Source organism: Coregonus clupeaformis, chromosome 30, assembly GCF_020615455.1.
Source record: "Coregonus clupeaformis isolate EN_2021a chromosome 30, ASM2061545v1, whole genome shotgun sequence".
In the NCBI taxonomy this organism is placed as follows: domain Eukaryota; kingdom Metazoa; phylum Chordata; class Actinopteri; order Salmoniformes; family Salmonidae; genus Coregonus; species Coregonus clupeaformis.
Window position 1 is genome coordinate 35,823,304 of NC_059221.1, and position 27,527 is coordinate 35,850,830.

A 27,527-nucleotide genomic window follows, 5' to 3' on the forward strand; every position below is an offset into this window, starting at 1 on the left:
ATTGTGTTGTTCATGTATTGTAAAGTTTGCGCTGGTAATAATTGCATGTTGCATTTCCGAAGGGATATGCTTGTATACATTATGCTTGATTTTGTTGTGATGCTCATTCTATGCGAGCAAAATAAATGTATAAACATTCACTTACATTACTTTAAGTGATTCAGTCTAACCAAATGACTAAATGGTAGGATAGATGTATATAAAAAAGAACAGAGAAATGCTCTATAAAGAAGGTTTAAGCACTCTACATTCTATTGGTAGTAGCATTATATTTGATGGTCTCGCCAGGTGCTATGGAACCTGAACTGACAGTGAGAATAAACCAGCTTTATGACCAAGTGATATCACATGTATTGCTGTCTATTCCCCCGCTATCACATTACATATATAGTCCTATTGATTACCCCAACAGCTGCTGTGCACTGGACCAACCCTTATTATTATACACTGTTCTTACAGCCTTGTTTTGATAAAGTCAAGTAATCTCCCAAACAACATGAAATATAGATCAGTCTAATATGCATAAAACATTTAACAGCTCTCCAGGCTAGCACCATTTAGATGAGAGAACAAAAGAACAGTTTTCACATGAGAGAAAACAAATAAAAAACACTTACATCATAATTGACTACATAATTTATATCACTGTCTTTGTGTGTGTCTGAGAGATCCTTCATCAGAGACAGAGGAGGGTGACATGGTGCAACGCCTCATTGTTCCCCTTGGTCTTTGTCTGTCTCTGACAGGTTATTTACCAGGGAGCAGGGTTACAGTATGTGCTTCTTTTTTGTAGCTACACCTGAACCATGGAGGGGCTTGACACATTCATTGTCTGTCTCCAGTCTTGTGCCTGCAACACCCTGCCCTGCATCCCAATGACTCCATCCCTCCCTCTCTCTCTTTCTCTCTCTCTCTTTCTTTTCTATCTCTCTCGCATTCTCCCTTTCTCTCTTTCTCTCTCTCTCTCTCTCTCTCTCTCTCTCTCTCTCTCTCTCTCTCTCTCTCTCTCTCTCTCATCAGAGCGACATAACACCATCACCGGCCCCATTCCTCCCCTAATAGTGCAGACAAAGTGGGTGAGCCTCTGCGATCTTATCTCGTCCTCTCTGTCTGCTGCTCACAGAGCATTCTCCACCAAAGGCCTCTAATTGCATACTGATCGCAACAGCATCACAAAATACCACAGATACAGTATTCCCTCTCTCTCTCTCTCATCTCTGTACTCTCCTTCTTTCAACCTCTGTACTGTACTGTCTCCTATCCTATTCCCTCTCTTTCTCTCTCTCCATATTTCTGTGTATTCTCTCTCTCTCTCTCTCTCTCTCTCTCTCTCTCTCTCTCTCTCTCTCTCTCTCTCTCTCTCTCTCTCTCTCTCTCTCTCTCTCTCTCTCTCTCTCTCTCGGTTCTATTCCCTATCTTTCTGTGTATTCTCTCTCCCTGATAACCTCTCCCACCCCACACCACTCCAGACATATGTATCTGTCACAACAAAAGTTGAATAGGAAATGACCAGCTCTGGAGGCAGCGCCTGCAGTCACGCCTTCAACCTGGCCCACAGTCAGAGAGTTGATTACACTATCTCCTCTCATCAGCCTGATCTGGACCAATACCTGGGAATTATTCATTATTCTCAACTCCCCTCCATTACCGTCCATGCCACACCTGACAGATCTACTGTATCTGTTGGGCTGTAAATGTGGAAAGATGCAAGATAAGATCTTTCCCTGCACTCTGTTTTTTTGCTTGAGAAGTTTAAATGTTGGGTTGGAAATACTCATGTTTAGGATATGTCATCAGTGGCTAGGGCATCGTCTACCCTCTCCATTTTGTTTTAACAGCCAGATGTTACTCCAATAAAAAGCCTGTGCTGTGGCCCCTCTACTGAGGGCAGATCTGTCTCTCTCCCATTCTGACAGGGATGAGAATGATCCTGTCTTTAGCCGTGGCCTGCTCTGGCCTCTGTGCTCCTGTCTGGCAGTGGGGTACATCACTGATGGGTCTGCCCTAACACCCCTGCCAGAGGCCTGCTAGTCTCCCACACACAATATCCGGTAATTGTCTTTTTAATTTATACAGGATTAACTTGCTTTAAAAATTCTGCATCCGGGTAGATCTGTATAATACAGTACAACTTTATTGTCCATAGTCACAGCGAACAACGAAAATGTGTCTTCTGCTCTCTTCTTTTCTCAACCCCCTCCACACAGACGAGAGGAGCACAGGGTCAAGCTGCAGTGACCTTTCGGCTACGGGTCCAACTCCTTAGACGCTGGGCTACCTACCGCCCCAGTAGTAGTTGACTAGGCATCATCAGTATACCTTTCCTGATTCCAGATTCTTCAAAAGAAGTATGCCGATTTGCTGTGCATACACTTTCTTTACCAATAAGAAAACAGTACCTAGTTAAAGGCAAGGATGCAAACCAGCAAGACTGCAGCGCTTGACAACCAGAGTTGTGTACAGCTACCATAGACTAATGCACACATCGCTCAAACTGTTTCCCTCTGTGGTTTTCGCCAAGCACACTTGCCGCACTTCCCTGTTGCCAGAGTTTTATCAGCAGTATAGGGCCTGCCATGGCTGTGAGAGGGCTGCAGACTGACATGTATTCCAGAGCTGGAGTCAGAGCAGTCAGAGAAGAGCAGACACCAGATCAGACTATTACCCCATGGAGCACCACTGATCTGTTTACTGCCTGCAGAATGAGAGAGTGAGAGAGAGAGCAGCACACAAGCCGCAGGGCGATAGCACATCCAAAACACAGAGACAGAGAGGAGAGATAACATGAAACGATTGGTAGAAATGATGATCATATGAATGAAAATGAAGATGTTGATGGTGATATGAATACTACAGATAATGGAGGAGGAAGAAGAACAAGAAGAAAAAGAAGAAAGAAAAAATAAACAAGAAGACTAACAAGAAGAACTAGAAATGTATTTATATAATAGGCTACATTGATTTAACATTATCTTATAATGTTGATTCATTTTTTATATCTTACAGAAAGCTAATGCAAGGTTTTTAATACGGTTTTGGGAAAGGAGAAATGTGATTTGTTTATGTGCCTGAGTGAGATGCGTTGCAGGCGGCTTTGATTGATGGGTCCTTTTGGGTGGGTGGATGGATATGAGTTCACTAATTCTCTATGTCCATTCAAAGAGTTTCCTAAAATAGGCCTTGCATGTCTGGACTTCATCTCTTTAATCAGATAGAGAGAAAACTGTAGGCAGCAAGCCTCATGATGGTCAGCGTATGTGCGAGGAATGACTACAGGTGCCAGTTTTGAGTTTATTCTCTTATTATGGGTGCAACTGAATGAAGCATAGCCAAGCTCCTTTCATGATTCATCCTATAGGATGAAAAGCCTATCTTAATATTTCCACTAGCATATTATTGTTCTAGTAGTATATGATTTTTCTCTCATTACTGCATCCTCTCTAGCCACTTTGAACAACATATTGCCACTGAGAATGACTGCAGTAGCGTTTGTGACATTATGCAAATGTATGGGAAAAGTGGACGAAAAAACGCATCGGACTTGGTGTGAATGGTTTAGTGCGTCAAAATCGGAATCTGTATTTTTTCAGAATTCTGACAAAAATATCGCAATGCAGTAGTTGAGAAAAGGCCTTTAGGTTAAAAGTTGGGTGAAAAAAATAAGAAATTCCCTTATGTTGATGATTTTATTTTATATCCAATCACTTTTCCATGTTGATTCAACTTCATCATATTCCGTTTTGGGGTTAAAATCACATGGAAACAAGGTGGATTTAACCAGTTTTTGCCCAGTGGGAGGTTATGGCTAATAGTTTCATAGCAACGGACAGATTTATTGAAGTTTGACACATTTGATTGGTCTTCTAACCCCACTGGAGGCCAAATCCATTGATAAATAACAGACTATTGATTGAGGATTGTTCATTCAGCCAGATAGATGAAAGATGAGTGGACTGTCAGTGAGAAAGGGAGTTCAAAACCCTTATATTCTCTCATCAATGGCCAATCTACAGGGGTCAATTGCAGTTTAAGCAACCCCATTTGCTAAGGAATGGATATAGTTATTTGCTAAATGTCAATTGTGATTGAGTTCTTTCCCTAATCAATCTAACTGTCAGTCGGAGAAGGGCTTTGAGAGTGTTGTTGAAATCCTGAGGGATTTGCATCTGAAAACAGTAATCCTGTCAACTGATTTCTTATGTATGCTCTTGCTGCAGCACCATGGTGTACTTTCTAGACTCAGAGGAACACACACACACACACACACACACACACACACACACACACACACACACACACACACACACACACACACACACACACACACACACACACACACACACACACACACACACACACACACACACACACACACACACACACACACACCACTGCAAAGCTTAGGCTGAGAGAAAGAAAGGGAGAGAAAACGGAACACTCACTCACCACCATCCCCAGAGAAATATAGCCAAGAGTACATTTCAGCTAATCAAATTCTAAAGCAGTAATCTTATGAATTTCTAACGGGTGAAATCAACAGGTCTTTAAGCATGTCTACCTGCAGTTCAAGTTGGTCCTATTGTAAAAATGCCTCTTCCTTCAATATACCCCGTCATTGTGTCGTTTGATGTGGCGCAGATTTATGACTATCAGTTGACAGCAGAAATTCTTCGATGGCCTTAGGGCTTGCTGTAATAACACAACTGAAGGACAACCAATGAATCCTAATGAAGGCTTAGTGTATATAGTGAGAGGATACACACCACGGGTCCCCCCCGTCTCCCTACCGTCTTTCTAACACAAACATGTACATGCGCACACACTTAAACACACACACAAATATACACACACTTTTTTCCGCAAGAGGCTTTTAGCAGTCTGCTTTTCTTTCAGTGATGCAGAGCTCAGGCCGAGCTATCTTCACATCTCCTGCCAGTCAGTCTTCAGTGTGCATGTCCATCCGCATTAGACTCCTCCTCACTAAGACGTCCAGCAGTCTCTACATAACAGTGCCACCAACCTCTGGGGACAACAGGCTGGCCATGTGAGCAGTGCACTTTCCACTTAGTTAGGCTGCCATCAGACTGCAAAGTGTCTTGTGGAATGTGAGTCTGACTATGTGTGTAAGGAAGAGAGGGTTTGGGAGGAGGATGTAAGGCAGGGGGTGGGGGAGGGGGCACGTGCGCAACGTGAATCTAAAGGTCCCTTTTTTTCTGGATTTTTTTGGGGGCTCCTCTGCATTTCTTCAATTGCAATTCTTTCATGCGTTGAGAGGGAACTCTCCCTGACAAGCAGTTGAACAGGATTAGGCTGTGTGGAATAGGATTCTGAAGCACCATGTATGAAGGAAGAGCAGGAAGAGGGTAGATGGGGAAGAGGGGTGGGGGGAGGGAGGGTGGGTGGGGGGAGGGAGGGAGGGTGTAAAAGAGGGGAAAGCTTCTGGAGGCTTCAAAAAGAATATGCAGAACCAAAGCTTAACAGGAGCTGACGACGCGGAACATACACCTCCTCCCAAATGGCACACACCCGTAGTCTAAAATGACAGCACAAAGACCGCACACAATATGATGCATTTGCCAACCGTCAGCAGTGCTATCAGAATGACAAGGTGATTTGAAAGTGATTAGCCTCGTATTGCATGTATGGAGTAACAGATCAGGTTTAAGGACATGTACAGCTGTTTGGTAATCCAGCCACAGCACATGGACAGGAGGAGGAAAAATAGATATATATTTATTTATTCTAGTCCATGCTGTATAACTGTAGTACTGGGATAAGGACTTTTCTGTACAAAACAAATCTGGATACCCAAGGCCAAATATTACGCTATTCTGTTCACTCAGAACACAGTAGTCATATTTTAGGTCAGGTTCCACCACTGCTGTGTCATCAAAATGTTTGTTGAGCAAACTCACAATCCTATTGAAGCTGGTTGCCTTACAATTGTACGTTGTGAACAAAAATATTTTTATTTTTTTACGGTGAATGTGAGGGGAGTTAAGTTAAATAGGCCCCCTGTTTTCTCCAGGGTATACAGAGGCTTGGTGGTAATGCCTGGCTGGCTGGGTGAGTGAACAATGGCCTGCCCTCCACTCACTGCAGCCTGGACGAGACAACTGCATTGCCTCCTTATACCTTAGACTGGTTCTAATGGGCTGGCCAAAGGAGGTACTTTGAGGTACGTTGAAATACGAGGTGCAGTGTTATACAGAGAAATACGGGGGAAATGTAGCTGTAAGACATGCATGATGGATGCAGAGAAAGTGTTTACGACATTCAATGCAGATAAATTATACAGATCAGCATGGGCCAAATGGGATCAGCCGGGGATTGTGTGGAAATGCATAGTGTGTACCGGTATGTGTAGAAACATACTGTACATGTAACATACATGACTCCACATACAGTACATCCTGATGTAGGCTCTAAAAGGCCATAGAGGACAGTGTCTGTTTGTTTCATCATGCCGAGAGTTCTCTTTTACACTAAAAGGGGTCCATTTTCGAGTTGATAATTGCTCCTGGAAGTCTGAATAAATTATAATTATAATTCTTATCAGCGTTTGTTCTGTATCTGGGAGAATAAACTCACTATCAGAGAGTTTTCTGTGTCACACTCAGAGTAAAAGCCAATTAGCAAGGCTAGCTTTGGAGAGAAAATAAAAAAGCTCCAAAACCACTGGCATGGAACGATTCCACAAGAGCTTTGTCTTTTTATATTCTGTGTGTGTGTGTGTGTGTGGGTGTGTGTGTGTGTGTGTGTATGTTTTTATGTGTGTTTGGTTGTTTGGGTGTTTGCATACATTCTTGCGTGCCTGAGTGTGTGTCCATATGCTTGACAGTTGAACTCTATCCACTAGAGGCATAAATAAAGGTGCTCTAGATGGGAGTAATTGACCCTTTGCTGTCACACGCATGAATGTGCAAATGGCACACTGTGTTTAGAACAAGCAGACACATTTAACCTATGACATTTTGTGACAGCTTAGTGTGCCAGTTGCACAACCCATCTCGCCTACATGTCCATGTGTCTGTCAGTGCTTCCGGTTGTCAGCTGAATAGATCAGTCTGTCTGTCAGGCTTCAATCTACCTCGCCTCGATCGTACTGATGATTCTTTGGGAAAGGGCGAGAGATAAAAACAGAGTAATGTCTGTCAGGCTATGAGAGGACATCAATGCTTCACCTAGACAGCTTGTCTGCAGGGGCCCAGTCCCCTGACAGAAGGACAGGACAGAGTTCACCTGATTTCAATACAAAGTTACGCCTCTCTCTTTGGGGAAGAGAGGAAACAGGAAATAGCAGGCAGCCCTCCCCTGATATAAATGTCAGCAAAAAATATATATATATATACTACCGTTCAAAAGTTTGGGGTCACTTAGAAATGTTCTTGTTTTCGAAAGAAAAGCAATTTTTGTTGTCCATTAAAATAACATCAAATTGATCAGAAATACAGTGTAGACATTGTTAATGTTGTAAATGGCTATTGTAGCTGGAAACATATATTTAATGGAATATCTACATAGGCGTGCAGAGGCCCATTATCAGCAACCATCAGTCCTGTGTTCCAATGACACGCTCTGTTTGCTAATCCAAGTTTATCATTTTAAAAGGCTAATTGATCATTAGAAAACCCTTTTGCAATTATGTTAGCACTTGCTAATTAATTACTTAAAAATCATACAATGTGATTTTCTGGATTTTTGTTTTAGATTCCGTCTCTCACAGTTGAAGTGTAGCTATGATAAAAATTACAGACCTCTACATGCTTTGTAAGTAGGAAAACCTGCAAAATCGGCAGTGTATCAAATACTTGTTCTCCCCACTGTACATATACAGTGGGGGAAAAAAGTATTTAGTCAGCCACCAATTGTGCAAGTTCTCCCACTTAAAAAGATGAGAGAGGCCTGTAATTTTCATCATAGGTACATGTCAACTATGACAGACAAATTGAGACAAAAAAATCCAGAAAATCACATTGAAGAATTTTTAATGAATTTATTTGCAAATTATGGTGGAAAATAAGTATTTGGTCACCTCCAAACAAGCAAGATTTCTGGCTCTCACAGACCTGTAACTTCTTCTTTAAGAGGCTCCTCTGTCCTCCACTCGTTACCTGTATTAATGGCACCTGTTTGAACTTGTTATCAGTATAAAAGACACCTGTCCACAACCTCAAACAGTCACACTCCAAACTCCACTATGGCCAAGACCAAAGAGCTGTCAAAGGACACCAGAAACAAAATTGTAGACCTGCACCAGGCTGGGAAGACTGAATCTGCAATAGGTAAGCAGCTTGGTTTGAAGAAATCAACTGTGGGAGCAATTATTAGGAAATGGAAGACATACAAGACCACTGATAATCTCCCTCGATCTGGGGCTCCACGCAAGATCTCACCCCGTGGGGTCAAAATGATCACAACAACGGTGAGCAAAAATCCCAGAACCACACGGGGGACCTGGTGAATGACCTGCAGAGAGCTGGAAAGCCTACCATCAGTAACACACTACGCCGCCAGGGACTCAAATCCTGCAGTAACAGACGTGTCCCCCTGCTTAAGCCAGTACATGTCCAGGCCCGTCTGAAGTTTGCTAGAGTGCATTTGGATGATCCAGAAGAGGATTGGGAGAATGTCATATGGTCAGATGAAACCAAAATAGAACTTTTTGGTAAAAACAGAATGCTGAGTTGCATCCAAAGAACACCATACCTACTGTGAAGCATGGGGGTGGAAACATCATGCATTGGGGCTGTTTTTCTGCAAAGGGACCAGCACGACTGATCCGTGTAAAGGAAAGAATGAATGCGGCCATGTATCGTGAGATTTTGAGTGAAAACCTCCTTCCATCAGCAAGGGCATTGAAGATGAAACGTGGTTGGGTCTTTCAGCATGACAATGATCCCAAACACACCGCCCGGGCAACGAAGGAGTGGCTTCGTAAGAAGCATTTCTAGGTCCTGGAGTGGCCTAGCCAGTCTCCAGATCTCAACCCCATAGAAAATCTTTGGAGGGAGTTGAAAGTCCGTGTTGCCCAGCGACAGCCCCAAAACATCACTGCTCTAGAGGAGATCTGCATGGAGGAATGTGCCAAAATACCAGCAACAGTGTGTGAAAACCTTGTGAAGACTTACAGAAAACGTTTGACCTGTGTCATTGCCAACAAAGGGTATATAACAAAGTATTGAGAAACTTTTGTTATTGACCAAATACTTATTTTCCACCATAATTTGCAAATAAATTCATTAAAAATCCTACAATGTGATTTTCTGGATTTTTTTTTCTCATTTTGTCTGTCATAGTTGACGTGTACCTATGATGAAAATTACAGGCCTCTCTCATCTTTTTAAGTGGGAGAACATGCACAATTGGTGGCTGACTAAATACTTTTTTTCCCCACTGTATGGACAAGCAATGACAGAGCGGCATGGACTAAGATACAGTAGAATGTTATAGAACAGAATGCAGTATATACATATGAGATGAGTAGTCCAAGATGTAAACATTATTAAAGTCACTAGTGTTCAATTTCTTAAAGTGGCCAGTGATTTCAATAGGCAGCAGCAGCCTCTAATGTGCTAGTAAAGGCTGAAGGCTGATGGCCTTGAGATAGAAGCTGTTTTTCATTCTCTCGGTCCCAGCTTTGATGCACCTGTACTGACCTCGCTTCTGGATGATAGCGTGGTGAACAGGCAGTGGCTCGGGTGGTTGATGTCCTTGATTATCTTTTTGGCCTTCCTGTGACATCGGGTGCTGTATGTGTCCGGTAATGCGTTCGGCAGACAGCACCACCCTCTGGAGAGCCCTGCAGTTGTGGGCGGTGCAGTTGCAGTACCAGGCGGTGATACAGCCCGACAGGATGCTCTCAATTGTGCATCTGTAAGTTTGTGAGGGTTTTTGGTGCTAAGCCGAATTTCTTCAGCCTCCTGAGGTTGAAGAGGTTCTGTTGCGCCTTCTTCACAACACTGTCTGTGTGGGTGGACCATTTCAGTTTGTCGGTGATGTGTACGCTAAGGAACTTGAAGCTTTCCACCTTCTCCACTGCGTCCCTGTCGATGTGGATAGGGGGGTGCAGCCTCTGCTGTTTCCTTAAGTCCACAATCATCTCCTTTGTTTCGTTGATGTTGAGTGAGAGGTTATTTTCCTGGCACCATACTCCCAGAGCCTTCACCTCCTCCCTGTAGGCGGTCTCGTCATTGTTGGTAATCAAGCTTACTACTGTTGTGTCGTCTGCAAACTTGATGGTTGAGTTGGAGGCGTGCTTGGCCACGCAGTCATGGGTGAACAGGGAGTACAGGAGGGGGCTGAGCATGCACCCTTGTGGGGCCCCAGTGTTGAGGATCAGCAAAGTGGAGATGTTGTTTCCTACCTTCACCACCTGGGGGCGGCCCATCAGGAAGTCTAGGACCCAGTTGCACAGGGCGGGGTTCAGACCCAGGGCCTCGAGCTTAATGATGAGCTTGGAGGGTACTATTGTGTTGAATGCTGAGCTATAGTCAATGAACAGCATTCTTACATAGGTATTCCTCTTGTCCAGATGGGATAGGGCAGTGTGCAGTGTGATGGCGATTGCATCGTCTGTGGATCTATTGGGGCGGTTAGCAAATTGAAGTGGGTCTAGGGTGACAGGTAAGGTAGAGGTGATATGATCCTTGACTAGTCTCTCAAAGCACTTCATGATGACAGAGGTGAGTGCTACAGGGCGATAGTCATTTAGTTCAGTTACCTTTGCTTTCTTGGGTACAGGAACAATGGTGGACATCTTGAAGCATGTGGGAACAGCAGACTGGGAAATGGAGAGATTGAATATGTCCAGAAACACACCAGCCAGATGATCTGCGCATGCTCTGAGGACACAGCTAGGGATGCCGTCTGGGCCGGCAGCCTTGCGGGGGTTAACATGCTTAAATGTCTTAATCACGTCGGCCATGGAGAAGGAGAGGCCACAGTCCTTGGTAGTGGGCCTCGTCAGTGGCACTGTGTTACCCTCAAAGCGGGCGAAGAAGGTGTTTAGCTTGTCTGGAAGCGAGACGTCGGTGTCGGCGACGTGGCTGGTTTTCCTTTTGTAGTCCGTGATTGTCTGTAGACCCGGCCACATACGTCTCGTGTCTGAGCCGTTGAATTGCGACTCCACTTTGTCTCTATACTGATGTTTTGCCAGTTGAATTGCCTTGCGGAGTGAGTAGCTACACTGTTTGTATTCTGCCATATTCCCAGTCACCTTGCCATGGTTGAATGCGGTGGTTTGCGCTTTCAGATTTGCGGGAATGCTGACATCTATCCACAGTTTCTGGTTAGGGTATGTTTTAATAGGCACAGTGGGCACAACATCACCTATACACTTCTTGATAAACCCAGTCACTATTTCAGTGCATACGTCAAAATTATTTTCGGAAGCTACCTGGAACACATCCCAGTCCGTGTGATCAAAACAATCTTGAAGCGTGGATTCCGATTGGTCAGACAAGCGTTGAAGAGTCCTTAGCACGGGTACTTCCTGTTTGAGTTTTTGCCTATAGGAAGAGAGAAGCAAAATGGAGTCGTGGTCAAATTTGCCGAAAGGAGGGCGGGGGAGGGCCTTATAACCATCCCGTAAGTTCGAATAGCAATGGTCGAGGGTTTTGGCAGCGCGAGTGCAACAGTCAATATGTTGATAGAACTTCGGCAGCCTAGTCCTCAAATTGCTTTGTTAAAATCCCCTGCAACAATAAATGCAGCCTCAGGATATGTGGTTTCCAGTTTGCATAAGGTCCAGTGAAGTTCTTTGAGGGCCGTCGTGGTATCGGCTTGAGGGGGGGATATACACGGCCGTGACTATAACCGAATAAAATTATCTTGGGAGATAATATGGTCTGCATTTGATTGTGAGATATTCTAGGTCGGGTGAACAGAAGGAATCGAGTTCCTCTATGTTACTACAATTACACCATGAGTCATTAATCATGAAACACACACCTCCGCCCTTCTGCTTCCCGGAGAGATATTTATTCCTGTCTGCGCGATGAACTGAGAACCCATCTGGCTGGACCGATTCCGACAGAATATCCCAAGAGAGCCATGTTTCCGTGAAACAGAGTATGTTACAGGCCTTGATGTCTCTCTGGAAAGAAATCCTTGCCCGTAGTTCGTCGAGCTTGTTAACCAGAGACTGAACATTATCGAGTAGTATAAGCGGTGGGTCGAACCAGCAGGCCGCTCCGAGTGCCTCTCCTCCGCCGGCGATGTTTTGGGTCAGCCGCTGGAATCAGTTCAGTTGCCCTGGGGAGAGCAAACAAAGGATCTGCTTCGGGAAAGTTGTATTCCTGGTCGTAATGCTGGTGAGTTACCGTCGCTCTGATATCCAATAGTTTTTCCCGGCTGTATGTAATGATGCCAAACACGTTCTGAGCTAATAATGTAATAAATAATACATAAAAAAACAAAATACTGCAAAGTTTCCTAAGAGCTAGTCGCGAGGCCGCCATCTTCATCGGCGCCAAGACTATCCAGGCAGAGTTGCAAAGAGAAAGTCCAGTGTCTGTTTATTTTGCCCATCTTCACGTTTTCTTTTTATTGGCCAGTCTGAGATATGGATTTTTCTTTGCAACTCTGCCTAGAAGGTCAGCATCCCGGAGTCGCATCTTCACTGTTGATGTTGAGACTTGAGTTTTGCGGGTACTATTTAATGAAGCTGCCAGTTGAGGACCTGTGAGACGTCTGTTTCTCAAACTAGACACTCTAATGTATTTGTCCTCTTGCTCAGTTGTGCACTGGGGCCTCCCACTCCTCTTTCTATTCTGGTTAGAGCCAGGTTGTGCTGTTCTGTGAAGGGAGTAGTACACAGCGTTGTACGAGATCTTCAGTTTCTTGGCAATTTCTCGCATGTAATAGCCTTCATTTCTCAGAACAAGAATAGACTGACGAGTTTCAGAAGAAAGTTATTTGTTTTTCTTTCGAAAACAAGGACATTTCTAAGTGACCCCAAACTTTTGAACGGTAGTGTATATTTCACTATTTATTCCATGGGCCAAGAGTTGCTAATGGACACTAAGGATTTTATGCTGAGGGAAAGGCTTTCCTCGAACGTGGGAGAATGCTTGCAAAACACAGAACAATGAAAAACTAAAAGATGATCTCTCAGAGGTTGAGAACAACAACTCATTTGTTTGAACAATGTGTAATAATTGAAACGTTTTTTGGAATTGTTGTTTCTCATTTCTATAGCGCTGTGTGAAAGAACAGGGAAATGAAAACATATTCAGAGCAAATCGGCCTCACCATGGCAACAGTATTGATCAACACTCCTGTGTCCTCAGAAAAATCTATCCCTCGTGTCAATTTCCCAGCATTAACAGTTCAGCGGCCACTCACACCTTGAAAAGACAGCCGCGATATTTAGTGTCTGGCAATAAAAGCAACAATCTGTATTTAACTTCCCTGCTGTTCCATTTATCACAGGGGGGAGATGAACACAATGGCTGGGTTATATGGTGACTTTCACTGAAATCCTCACTGAAGGACCACCACACTGATGCGCTGCTCTGCGAAGATGATTGACCCCTCTCTGACTCTGTCCATAGAGTTATATTGCAGATAGAGAGAACATTCCACAACATTCCAGAATTTATTGGATTATGCACTGACTGGAGTTGAAGAGAATATGACAAAGGTCATGGCTGACTGATACATCACAATGTTTTAACCTTTATAGAAATAAAGAATTGTACATTTATATGAAGAGTATCTCACCTTATGTTGGGATGTACTGTCTACTTAGTTTAGGTAGCACCTCAACTCCAGTTGTTCAACCACAGACGTCTTCATCCGCCTTATCATTGACAATGTAAAGAAAATGAAATCAGGTGTGGCTTGTCTGATAGAGCAATAGAAAGTATGGAGCCGTTTCTCCCAATTTTAACATCAAAAATTCCACTTTACTTTTTCTATCAGGACGGAACGGGTGTTTCATTCAGCTTTTGACAAAATGAATTCTCAACTTGATGGATTGGATTTGAAAATAATTGTGAAACTTGTAATTGCTATCACAAATTAATCAGTTGCAGTGAGACTGATGAGTGTAAATGAGCAGGGAGCTGTCATCCCTAGATTATATTGATTACCACTGGGATTCATCTTAATCAATGTTTACTATCAATATGATCATCATGACTAGAACATGTCTAAGAGGGAGAGAAAGAGAAAAACTTAGAGGAGACAGTACTGTCTCAATATTGAAATCGGTTGGAAATCGAGACATTTAAACAAATCTTTCCTCCCTGGGATTTGTGTAGGGTTTGACTGTGGGGATCAACATAGCCAGGGACAGCTATATGACGGTGCAGTGGAGGAAATTAGCATAAACGCAGAGTGATTGCCTGAGCAAACGCAGGAAGGAGCTTTGTGACGGCGCCTGTGTCAACCCACTGATTCCCCGAGCCTGATTACTATGCCGATGCGCCGGTGCTACAACACACAGCCCACCTCCTCTGCTGCTGCTGCAGCCAGACACACACACAGACACTGGAGCGCCTGGAGTTAACAGAATTAGGGACTTAGGGAATTATCCTTTCTTCCCCGAAGGAATATTTTATGGTCGCCAAATACCATGACACCTCCATAACTTTTCTACTATGTGAATGAGTTTTAATGCTACACTCAAGGAACATATTTTAGACATAATCACTTGTATTTGGGAAAGACATGACAGTTATTGTCCTTGGGGTACCTTCACTCTAACGAGAATCCTGATTACAACCCTGCATAGATAATGGTCGAGGGAATTTAACCCCAAAGCCAAGATATTGGAACCATCAACAAGCATGTCCACCTGACAAGAGCCACAAAGCCCCTGAGACCAGCATGACTGGAGTTGTCTGGTAAGGATTGGACTTGGTGTTAAGAGAAGGGGGGTAATAATGCGTGTGTGTGTGTGTGTGTGTGTGTGTGTGTGTGTGTGTGTGTGTGTGTGTGTGTGTGTGTGTGTGTGTGTGTGTGTAATGTGGTTGGGGCAGCATGGTAAGTACTTAGTCCTGGCCTGTGCTTGGTTTAATTGATCTCGGAAAACACACAATAATAGCATTGATTGTAAGTCACAATGTTCAACCACAAGTCAATAACACAAACAATACAACTCATGTTTTCTACTTGGCCTTCTGAACAGCACATCTTATATCTTCAGATGAGATAACTTGCTTAGATGTTGGCTAGTACAGTGGCAAATGTATGCACACTATTTTAAGTAATTGCATATTTTGCTCTAAACATGTGTTTTTAATAATTAATTTGCTGTATTGGAGCTCTGCTGGGTGCCTCATTCCACTGCAGTACTAACAGGGAGCCTACTGTCAGTGTGGTATGCTGCTGACTCTCTCTCAACAAGAGATATGCAGGCCTATGTGAGGAAAACAGGGTGTACTTAAACATTCTACGCTGGTCACTGTGCTCTCATTATCAAATAAAACATTACAGATATTTTGGAATTAGCCATGTTGACATGGTAACACTCAATTGAAAACCATCTCGAATCCTGTCAAAATATCTAAGCGGCATTCAATAAGGGCCTGGGTTATGGGCCAGGCCCCCTAAGGCCCGTCCTACCATACCTCATTGCCTGTCCAAATAAAATATTGACTGAGATGTGCAGCGAAAGAAAGACGCATTTATCTCAGATAAAACATCAGAGCGAGAGAAACAGCGACCCTCTGTCTCAGTATTTGTAGACCATGTAGCCTATATGATGCTGTCTGGACAAAAATAATATGTCATGTAATACTATTTCTTGCCAGACAGGATCAGATACATAGGCTACATATAGTAAGACAGAGGGGCGCTGTTTGGATCACACAGCTGCTTGCTCCGGTGATTGTTTCAGCAGAGAGGAAAAGGAGAAGCGAGAGGGCTCACTCTTGCCAAAATCTTTCCTGAATAAGCCCAATGCGTTTTTATGGCATATATATGCAGACCTAAGATTGTAGCCTGCCTTTCCTCGTTTGGGACGACTCCCATTGTTAGGGCGGAGACATGAGCATCTCCTCATTATATAAAGATCTCTGGTTTCAGCCTCTTGCAAATTGGAAAGGAAAGTTGGCAATTGCACAGTGCACTGTTCGGATGCTGGCTTCCCCTAAAGTAAATTGATGTTTTGCCAAAATTATATAATTACTCCTGTCTAAATAAAATCATTCAAAATACTTCACCAGAGAGCACGAGTTAGCCACCGAGGATCATTAGCTTCTTTCTTTTTTTATGCTGTGCATTGTTGAGTTGTGGCGGTGAGTGAAAAGCATCTAAAATATGTGTGAAGATAATGTGTCTTGAGTATCATTTCAAATGTTGCAAGAAGAAGGGGGAGGGGTGTGTGGCGAAGATATCGCATGTCTCTCTCCAGAATACATGCACTCAGCTCTCTAGAATGCGCTCAGCTGTCTCCCGCCAATTCTTGTGCATTCATTGTGTGAATTGTTTGCCCTTTGACTTAATATTTTTTATCAATTCCCCATGACATATGTCACCAGTAGGCCTAGTAAATGTACAGTTAATCCTCCGTCATTTGGTTACATTAATTTATGTTAATGAATGTATTAATTACAGTCATTTAGCCTATGTTCTCATTATCGGAGTGGAAATGTTCACAACCTGCTACACTTGTGAGAAACACGTTTTGGTTTATTTCATAACCATACATTTTTTTATTTTTTTATCTTTTTTTTTTTTCTTTTTTTTTTCTTGGGGGGTGGATCAGCTTAATATTGCAGATAGATTGTATCTTCTATCAATGTAATTGTCTGCATCACTTCCAATCCCCCATGTTTTTTTTATATATATACTCCCCTTTATTACTTTTCAACCCCGCCATCCTTTCCCTACTTGGAGTTAATTAGTGATCAACAATGCCCCGGCCTCTACTTCCGGTCTATACTTACTATCTACACCTTATGGACAGAGTTAATTTTACAATAATTCTATTATATATATATATCCTCCCAACATACAACCTATATACTATTATGGACACAGTATGCTTACATTCTTATCTATCTTTGTTATTATTTGTTGTTATTTGTTATTAGTCCCATCCTTCAACTCTATTCAATACCTCCCATCTATCTCTTAACACCATCCAAATAGGATTTCTATTTGCCATATATATTTCAACCGTACTGTGATGTTTTACAAAAGTTCTGAACCTTTCTATTCTCATTGCTTCTAGAGATTGTGAATTAAAAATAAACATTTTTGCTAAAAGTATTATTATATTATTGATTGATTGACTATGACTTTTCAGATCACCCAGTAATGCTATCTGCAAGGTTAGCTCCAGGTAAATATTGCAATCCTTTAGCCATTCCTGGACCTGTGTCCAAAAACAAGCTATAAATGGACAGAACCAAAACAAATGATCTAATGATTCTGTCTCTTCACAGCAAAATCTGCAGAGCTGGGAAGATTGTATCCCCCATATAAATAACATTCTATTGGTAGCAATAATTTTATATAATAATTTAAATTGAAAGATTCTAATTTTTGAATCCAGTGTCGTTTTGCGTGTCAGTTCATAAACACTATGCCATGGGATCGGTACATCAAAGATCTCTTCCCAAATATTTTGCAATCTATATGGGACGGCTGTCAATCCTTTGGTCCTTAAGTGAAACTGATATACTTTTTTATTTATCACAGTTTTCCTTAACCAAATATGTTCTTTAATGCAAGGCCGACAGACAAGTTCCTTACTTTCTCCCCCTTCCACTTTCCTCTTCCACTTTTTCGGTAAGGCTGCAATTATTTGGTTGTAATTTTGGATAGAGCAGACATTTCCATATGTTTTTGTTAGCTGCATGTGCGACATAACTCCACCAGTCCTACCGATGATATCATTTACGAAGATTATACCTTTTTAAAACATTCTGTCAAAAAATAAAGGTTTTTTGTCAATTAGTATATTTGAATTTAACCACAATATTTGTTGCATTATTTGTTCTGTCGTTTCTGGAGGATTAAATTGAAATTGCAACCAACTTTCTATGGCTTGTTTTAGAAATAGTGATATTTGGGAGATGATTTCCTTTTCAAATAACTGCAAATGAGTTGTTGTAATCTGAATAAAGGGAAAAAGGCCTTTCTTGAACATTGGGTGAGACAATTTTACTAATTTGCTTGAGAACCAGTTCGGATTTAAGTATAACTTTTGTATGACTGAAGCTTTTAGTGATAGGTCTAATGCTTTAATATTTAATAATTTCTGTCCTCCGAATTCATATTCATTATATAAATATGCCCTTTTAATTTTGTCTGGCTTGCCGTTCCAAATAAAATTTAATATTTTTTTCTCATATAATTTAAAAAACTGTTCGCTAGGCGTAGGCAAGACCATAAGCAAAAAGGTAAACTGGGATAATACTAAAGAGTTAATCAGGGTGATTTTTTCACAAATTGACAGGTATTTTCCTTTCCATGGTAGTAAGATCTTATCTATTTTTTCTAACTTTCTATAAAAATGTATTGAAGTGAGATCATTTATTTCCTTTGGGATATGTATTCCGAGTATATCCACATCACCATCAGACCCTTTTATTGGTAAACTACATGGTAATGTAAAAATTGTATTTTTTAGTGATCCAATACGTAATATAGTACATTTGTCATAATTTGGTTGTAATCCAGAGCGGTTAGAAAATGTATCTAGATCCTCTATGAGGCTGTGGAGGGATTCTAGTTCTGTGGTCCTCTGTAGCTCAGCTGGTAGAGCACGGCGCTTGTAACGCCAAGGTAGTGGGTTCGATCCCCGGGACCACCCATACACAAAAATGTATGCACGCATGACTGTAAGTCGCTTTGGATAAAAGCGTCTGCTAAATGGCATATTATTAGTTGTGGATTTAAAAGAAAACATGAATCATCAGTGTACAATGACACCTTTGTTTTTAAGCCCTGTATTTTTAATCCTCTGATATTATTATTGGATCTGATTTTAATAGCTAACATCTCGATGGCCACAATAAATAGATATGCCGATAGTGGACAACCTTGTTTCACTCCTCTTGACAGTTTAAAACTTTCTGTGAAATAGCCATTATTTACTATTTTACACCTAGGGTTACTATACATGATTTTGACCCATTTTATAAGAGATTCTCCAAAATTGAAATGCTCCAGGCATTTATATATAAACCCCAGTCGAACATTATCAAATGCCTTTTCGAAGTCTGCTATGAATAGCAGGCCTGGTTTCCCATATTTTCCATAGTGTTCTATTGTTTCCAATACTTGCCTTATATTATCTCCAATGTATCTTCCATGTAAAAAAACCTGTCTGATTAGAATGAATAATATCCGACAATACCTTTTTAATTCTATGCGCTATACATTTTGCTAGGATTTTTGCATCACAACACTGAAGTGTAAGGGGCCTCCAATTTTGTAAATGGACTGGATCTTTATATTTTCCACTTGTATCCTGTTTCAGTAATAATGAGGTCAGACCTTCTTCTTGAGTGTCAGATAATCTACCATTTACATAGGAGTGGTTAAAACATGCTAATAACGGTCCTCTTAGTATATAAAAAAAGGCTTGGTATACCTCGACTGGTATGCCATCCAACCCTGGAGTTTTCCCAGACTTAAAGTCTTTAATTGCATCCAGAAGTTCCTCCTCTGTACTTTCACCTTCACATGAGTCTTTCTGTTAATTTGACATTATGAATAGAAAATAAATCTCTACAATTAGCTTCAGTTAGAGGAGATGGGGGCGACTGAAAAGAAAACATATGCTTAAAGTACTTTGTTTCTTCCTTCAAAATATCATTTGGTGAATTATGGGTGACTCCGTCAATTGTAACCAGTTTCATGAAGTTATTTTTGGTAGCATTCCTATGTTGAAGATTAAAAAATAATTTTTGCATTTTTCCCCATATTCCATCCAGTTTGCTTTATTTTTATAATATATTACACTTGATCTTTCTTGAATAAGTTTCTCCATTTCTTTTGGTTTTTCCTCTAATTTATTCTGAGCCTCTATGTTACAGTTTTTATTGCCATCTATCTGTTCTGTTAGACTTTCTATTTCCTTTCTTAGTATAAACTATTTTGACCTAAATTGCTTTTGTTTTCGAGATGAGTACTGAATTGCATGGCCTCTAAAGGCACATTTAAAGGTGTCCCATACAATAAGGGGATTCGCTGTACCTATGTTATGTTGGAAAAAGTCAGTTATAAATTCCTTTGTTCTAATTATAAATAAATAATCATCCAATAGGCTTTGATTACATTTCCAATATCCTCGCCCACGTGGAAATTCAGTAAGAGTAATTTATATGCCTATTATATGATGGTCTGACCGCATTCTGTCCCCTATCAACACTTTCTTTACTTTTGGTGCCAACGAGAATGAGATAAGAAAGAAGTCAAGACGACTAGCTTGATTCAGTCTCCGCCATGTATATCTCACTAGATCAATATATTTAAGCCTCCATATATCTACTAGTTCTAATGTATCCATGACATTCACAATTTCCTTAAGAGCATGTGGGTGATTGTTTGTGGTGTGATTTCCTTTACGGTCCATTGAGCTATTTAAAACAGTATTATAATCCCCCACCATAATAATATTGTCTTGAGTTGCTTGCAGGCTTGATAATGTATTATATATATTGTCAAAGAATTGTGGATCATCATTATTTGGTCCGTAAAGGTTAATGAGCCATAACCATAATTTACACGTTTTGTCAATTTTTTCATTGTCTTTTGTTTGGAGTGCTCCGTATGAGCAATGAGAATGTGTCTGGTTTCTCTCTATGACCATACAGAGGGAGCGAGCGCGCCTGAGCATGTATAGAAGTAGGTCGTACCTGGTCTGCTGCATGCATATGGAGGAAAGCGCTCATTTGGGATGTCTGATTTCTGATTGTCTTAAGTCACCACGTCCACCACTAATAATATGAGCTTCTCAGTCATTTTGTCTTCACCTCACACAGTAAGTCAACAAAGTCCATTTTTTATTTTTTTATTACATCCATAATAGTTCTTCACAGTATTTGAAAAATCTTTCCAACACTCTCCCGGCCTCGATAATCACCATGAAAAAATATAATGATGTGATGATCCCATATATACAGTGGGAACGTCATAAAAAACAGCTGTCTGTCCCTAGCTCACTGGCGTGGAAAACTCTAGGCAGACAGGCAGAGTAGAGAGATTAATGTTATTTGAAAGAACCAGAATTTTCATTTGGATATTTTCTTCAGTTTTTATTTGTCGGCTTTAGGCCTTTGTATTTTACTTAGGCTAGTTGACAATGGAAGTTATAGGCCTACTGCTGCATTGGTCTATAGGCTATCTCTGAGTTCCATGCGCTCATTTATTTAGCTGCCAATGGATCAGAGTGTAGGCTATGAATGTGTCCAAATGGCAGAGGCTGGTGCTCTCGCCTTAGTTGAATTGTAATTTATAGATTTTTATCATTTTTAAATCAGATTTTTATGATTAACCATGTGACAATGATTTTGAGAAACAAAAACGTTATTATTGAAATGAAACTGTTCCACGAAAATGCGCATATAAAAATAATCATAACTGAGCTGCCTATAGACCCCTTTCTGTGTTTGCAAACATTGCCACATGAGGGCGATGCTCGCAAGTTGGTGGCAGAACAAGGGGGAGTTCTTACAGAACGCCAGCAAAAAAAGCCTCTATTTACATGTTGCTTATGAGTGCATTTCACATTATTTTTGGATTATAATTAGATTTTAAGGCTCCTATGAATGTCATGATTAATATAATGTGTGTCATTATCGCAAATCAACTGCATTTAACTTAAAAAACACTTCAACTTCAACCAGTAAAATGGCTCTTTGGCTAGCTTTTGCTACAGTCTATATCAATGAACATTAGCATTCTAGCTAACAACTGCTGCATCCAAAATAGTTATTTTGCAAAGATCACAACCAAATATAATCTTAGTGACTGTTCAAGCAAGAATCAAAACATAATTGTAAGTGTATGAGAACCCAAAAAAGTTATTTAGTTTAGAAGTAATAAAAACGTAAATCTAGGCTATGTTGAATGGGCGCAGATGGCGATGGCTTTCTTACTGCCGCCAAGAGTCGCACGCATCTCTGCCTGACAGTGTGTCGTGTACTGAAAAGGGTCTATGGTCTTTATAATAACACCATTAAAAAAATGTGAACATGCTGCAAGTTCCGCTTCTCCCATCTCCTCATTCGTTTTTAGGAGCATATACCCACGTGGGTGATTGAAAAATGAACTGAGATCCAGACTCCAGTCCTGTTGGTGGGGGTAATGCACCTTAAAGTCCACAGAAGAAGAAGACTGAAGGAGGAGAGATTACTAGAAACTAAGTAGGTTTCCCCTTTTATCTGTGGATTAAGTGTCGGAGTAGAGAACACACGATTTTGTGTGACTCAAAATGGGTTGAAATTCTACAAAGATCCAGAAATAAAGGACCTTGTGCATTTCAGGTAAATTAACAACCCAATGTTTATATCCCAGGACAAATTTGCTAGCAACAGCAAGCTAGCTAGCTAAATGTCCTTGAATGTTTCATGTGTTTCGACCTGATTTTTGATATTTCAATCTGCGTGTCCTGATCGCGTCTGGTGTGGCTGGACAAAATCAGCATGCGCACGATTGCCCACGCAGACGAACACACGTTCCTGGTCTAGTCAGCATGTTAGTCTGACATGCAAACCTCACCGGCCATGTTACGTATGCGAGTGTTGCAAAATTAATGTCCACATACAGTGGGGAGAACAAGTATTTGATACACTGCCGATTTTGCAGGTGTTCCTACTTACAAAGCACGTAGAGGTCTGTAATTTTTATCATAGGTACACTTCAACTGTGAGAGACGGAATCTAAAACAAAAATCCAGAAAATCACATTGTATGATTTTTAAGTAATTCATTTGCATTTTATTGCATGACATAAGTATTTGATCACCTACCAACCAGTAAGAATTCTGGCTCTCACAGACCTGTTAGTTTTTCTTTAAGAAGCCCTCATGTTCTCCACTCATTACCTGTATTAACTGCACCTGTTTGAACTTGTTACCTGTATAAAAGACACCTGTCCACACACTCATTCAAACAGACTCCAACCTCTCCACAATGGCCAAGACCAGAGAGCTGTGTAAGGACATCAGGGATAAAATTGTAGACCTGCACACGGCTGGGATGGGCTACAGGACAATAGGCAAGCAGCTTGGTGAGAAGGGAACAACTGTTGGCGCAATTATTAGAAAATGGAAGAAGTTCAAGATGACGGTCAATCACCCTCGGTCTGGGGCTCCATGCAAGATCTCACCTCGTGGGGCATCAATGATCATGAGGAAGGTGAGGGATCAGCCCAGAACTACACGGCAGGACCTGGTCAATGACCTGAAGAGAGCTGGGACCACAGTCTCAAAGAAAAAAATTAGTAACACACTACGCCGTCATGGATTAAAATCCTGCAGCGCACGCAAGGTCCCCCTGCTCAAGCCAGCGCATGTCCAGGCCCGTCTGAAGTTTGCCAATGACCATCTGGATGATCCAGAGGAGGAATGGGAGAAGGTCATGTGGTCTGATGAGACAAAAATAGAGCTTTTTGGTCTAAACTCCACTCGCCGTGTTTGGAGGAAGAAGAAGGATGAGTACAACCCCAAGAACACCGTCTCAACTGTGAAGCATGGAGGTGGAAACATCATTCTTTGGGGATGCTTTTCTGCAAAGGGGACAGGATGACTGCACCGTATTGAGGGGAGGATGGATGGGGCCATGTATCGCGAGATCTTGGCCAACAACCTCCTTTCCTCAGTAAGAGCATTGAAGATGGGTCGTGGCTGGGTCTTCCAGCATGACAATGACCCGAAACACACAGCCAGGGCAACTAAGGAGTGGCTCCGTAAGAGGCATCTCAAGGTCCTGGAGTGGCCTAGCCAGTCTCCAGACCTGAACCCAATAGAAATCTTTGGAGTGAGCTGAAAGTCCGTATTGCCCAGCGACAGCCCGGAAACCTGAAGGATCTGGAGAAGGTCTGTATGGAGGAGTGGGCCAAAATCCCTGCTGCAGTGTGTGTAAACCTGGTCAAGACCTACAGGAAATGTATGATCTCTGTAATTGCAAACAAAGGTTTCTGTACCAAATATTAAGTTCTGCTTTTTCTGATGTATCAAATACTTATGTCATGCAATAAAATGCTAATTAATTACTTTAAAATCATACAATGTGATTTTCTGGATTTTTGTTTTAGATTCCGTCTCTCACAGTTGAAGTGTACCTATTATAAACATTACAGACCTCTACATGCTTTGTAAGTAGGAAAACCTGCAAATACTTGTTCTCCCCACTGTACATGTCAGGTAAAATAACAACACAATGTTCATCTCCCAGGAAAAACTAGCTAGCAATAACTAGCTAGCTAAATGTCCATGAATGTTTCATGTGTGCTTCGACCTGCACCCAAATAATATGGTTGGTTAACAGTTGGTTTTGATATTTTAATCTGTATGTCATGATCACGTCTGGTGTGGATGGGGGATTGCCATGAGGCAGAAAGAAAAATGTGCAGTTTTATAGCTAATATCATGCTATTTTACACATTTAGCCATGAGGCTGAGAGAAAATGTTGCTGTTTTAGAGCTCAAGGACTCTTGAAAGACAGGACAATCAACTTTTTTCCACAAATATTTGTCTCAATATTAACAACATTTGAAATATATATTTTGATGGACCAAAGTACTTTATCAGGTATCACACCATGTAAAGGAACAACCTCCTATTTTCATTTTGTATATATATAAAATGCAACTAACTGGATTTATGTCAACTCTGTCAGACACAATAAAAGGCATTTCATTTTTACAATTATTGTCCAACAGGTGTTTAAAGGCCTTAAATGTTTAATTATAACATTAGATTATTCAAATATGTTATACAAATCTCCAAACCTCTTTTTGTTTTGTTTTATAGCACTATTAAATGCTCCAGGACTAATTAATTTAGCATTTTGGAATGTTTTTCTAGATTTAGAACATAAAGCAACAGTTATAAAGCAAATGTTACCCCTTAGGTCTAGCACAGCAAATTCTTCAATTGTTTAAGCATATTTTGCAGAACAGTGATACAAATATATATTGACCAAAAAATCGATCTTAAGGGGGTTAGCCATCAGTGACAGAGTTGACAAGCCAAGAGGGAGGCGTGCGGAGGGAACCCTTGAATGAGGGAGGCGTGCGGAGGGAACCCTTGGATAGAGGGAGGCGTGCGGGCAGCAGGAGCTGTTCTTTCAGCACCACCAGGGAAACGCAACAGCCCACTCAAACTGTTTCTCAACCTTTTCTCATTCTCCTTAATGTAACTGAGGGAGCATCTGAGAAATAGGCTAACCGAGGATTTGGGTGGCATTGTAGAGGCGAGGATTCTCTCGGGTTCTTCTCTTTGAGAGAAAATAGCGTATTAAAAGACAAGTGCAATGAGGCCAACAATAGGCTGTAAAATAAAACAGATAATAAGACACATAATAAAATAGGACTAGCTTACACATGTTGTTTTAAACACATTTTAGTTCAACTAAAACTAAATGTCATCCACATATAGCCATACAGTATGGGGGAATTTCCAGAGGTTAACTCACCTGAAAGAGGCGCAAAATGTTGGCGACCATAATCGATACAGAACTTGCCGAGGCGCCAATGACTCCAACCACTTTTTCGGGCTTGACGAACAACGGCGGTTCTCCATTGGTGCACCTCACATCCGAAGTGTCCTTCTGTATCAAAGCCTGAACGAAGGTTAATGATTGTTCCAGCGCATATGTATCCCTCGAACAAGTGTCTAGCACCCGGGCGCCTAGGGTGATGTTGGGTAAAAGTTGATCGTCGAGGTTGATTTGATCCAGAGCATACAGCATGGCCTCCAGCCGATGGATCCCGTTCTCCTTTTTGATATCTCCACAAGGCACGCCGTCGGCCCCTCTGGTGTGCACGGGGAAGAGGCCACCCAGGGTCAAATGTCCCTCAATCCTGATAGAATGGGGTGCGTAAACTTCCTGCGACAGCGCGAAATCTAACAAAGTTCTTATCAAACAAAACACTCTCCATAGAAAGCGAGGGTTCTGTTTCAGTCCGAGACCGTAACGAGCCATGATGCTCCGACGGCTGAGTTAGTTTTAGGGAAAGGGAGGCTGTAAACCACCGATGTTACCACCCAAATGGCTGTAAAGTTTGTCAATACGAGCCCATTCCTATTACCCAGGAGGAGATTCAACAAACTGGATCTAAAAAATTGAGACGCATTCGGTTCCTACTCAGGCAAACTGCGCCCATCGCTTGACTACCAGGAGTGCTCGCTTAGCTTGTTGAATACAAAATAACACTTTGACAGGGAATCAAATCGTTTAGGGAAACGAGGTAATTGACATCCATTTGTCTGAGAAAACATCAATAAAATATAGTTTACTCATGTCCCACTGCCACAAAAATATGTATAACTGTAGGCTGTCACTGAAAGCAACACCTAGATTAGTCAGTTCACAGTAAAAGTAAAAGGGATCCGATCAAAACTGAGAAAAAGCCTAATATATCTTTCACAGAATTAAAATACCGAACAGATCAAACAGCCTTTAAAAATGCTCTTTGATTTTAGATCCAGCAGAACTGGGTGACATCCTTTTCGCAGAGCCAAACTTCACATGAGCGCAGTGACGGATCTGGCGTGTCCGCTACGAACTGCCTGCTGCGTCTCGGTCGACCCGGAGTCCATATCATCACTAAATATCTCCCCGAATGAAACGCCAACCGTTGGAGTGCATTCAGACCCTAAGAAACTGGACGAAAATGCAAACAAGCTCTACTTCTTTATCCCTTTCTCCTCCGCAAAAAAATAACAAAACAGATAGCCTACACTTAAGACTAATTAATGACTCACAGAAGAACTCACCATGCACGATTAGTTTTCACCCGCTTTCCTTGAGACGTCATTCAAGCTGCTTGAAAACCCCCGAGGTGAATCACTTCTCAAGAAGGATTCCAGGGATTACGATTACTTGTAGAAAATCATATTTTCGAGGTTTGGGCAAGTGTGTCAACTCTTTCACTGTCAGTGCTTCGTCTTTACATTTCTCAGTCAAGGCTAACATTGTAAACCACAGTTTTTATTATATTCCTCTGATTGCGTGTAAGCTCCTTCGTTATTTTTCCTTCTTCACATTATCGTCATCGGCGCGCACTGAGCAAAGGAGCAGCCTTTTGCAGCATCACGCAGTCGTTCCGGGGTCCGTTGAAATCCCAAATATCTTTCTCTTTTTCTCCCTCCCCTCCCCTCTCTCTCCCTTTCTCCCCTCTCCATTCACTCGCTCTCATTACACACACACACGCACACACGCACTCACTCACTCCACCCACCTAATTATACATTTGTTGAAAAAACATCTCAAATGGACACGATCATATTCAGCTCATCTGGGAGATTTTTTAAGTCATTTGACAGTGCTGATTATGTAGACGTTTCGCGAATAGGCTACAGTACACGAAAGGAAGTCGATCCAACCGCGTGATT

General features: G+C 41.6%; 1 protein-coding gene across 3 annotated transcripts in view; it reads right to left on the reverse strand.

Annotated features, from left to right (window-relative positions):
- LOC121545333 (metabotropic glutamate receptor 7-like) overlaps positions 1-27,252 on the reverse strand; it is a 100,679-nt gene extending 73,427 nt beyond the window's left edge. For 2 of the 3 annotated variants that reach the window (XM_041855766.2, XM_041855764.2), the window contains exon 1: positions 25,606-27,252. In XM_041855766.2, coding sequence (XP_041711700.1) covers positions 25,606-26,115 — 510 coding nt within the window. In that variant the 5' untranslated portion in view covers positions 26,116-27,252. The remainder of the gene's footprint in view (positions 1-25,605) is intronic. The other variant, XM_041855765.1, reaches the window with a different exon arrangement.
- Between the last annotated feature and the right edge of the window lie 275 nt (positions 27,253-27,527).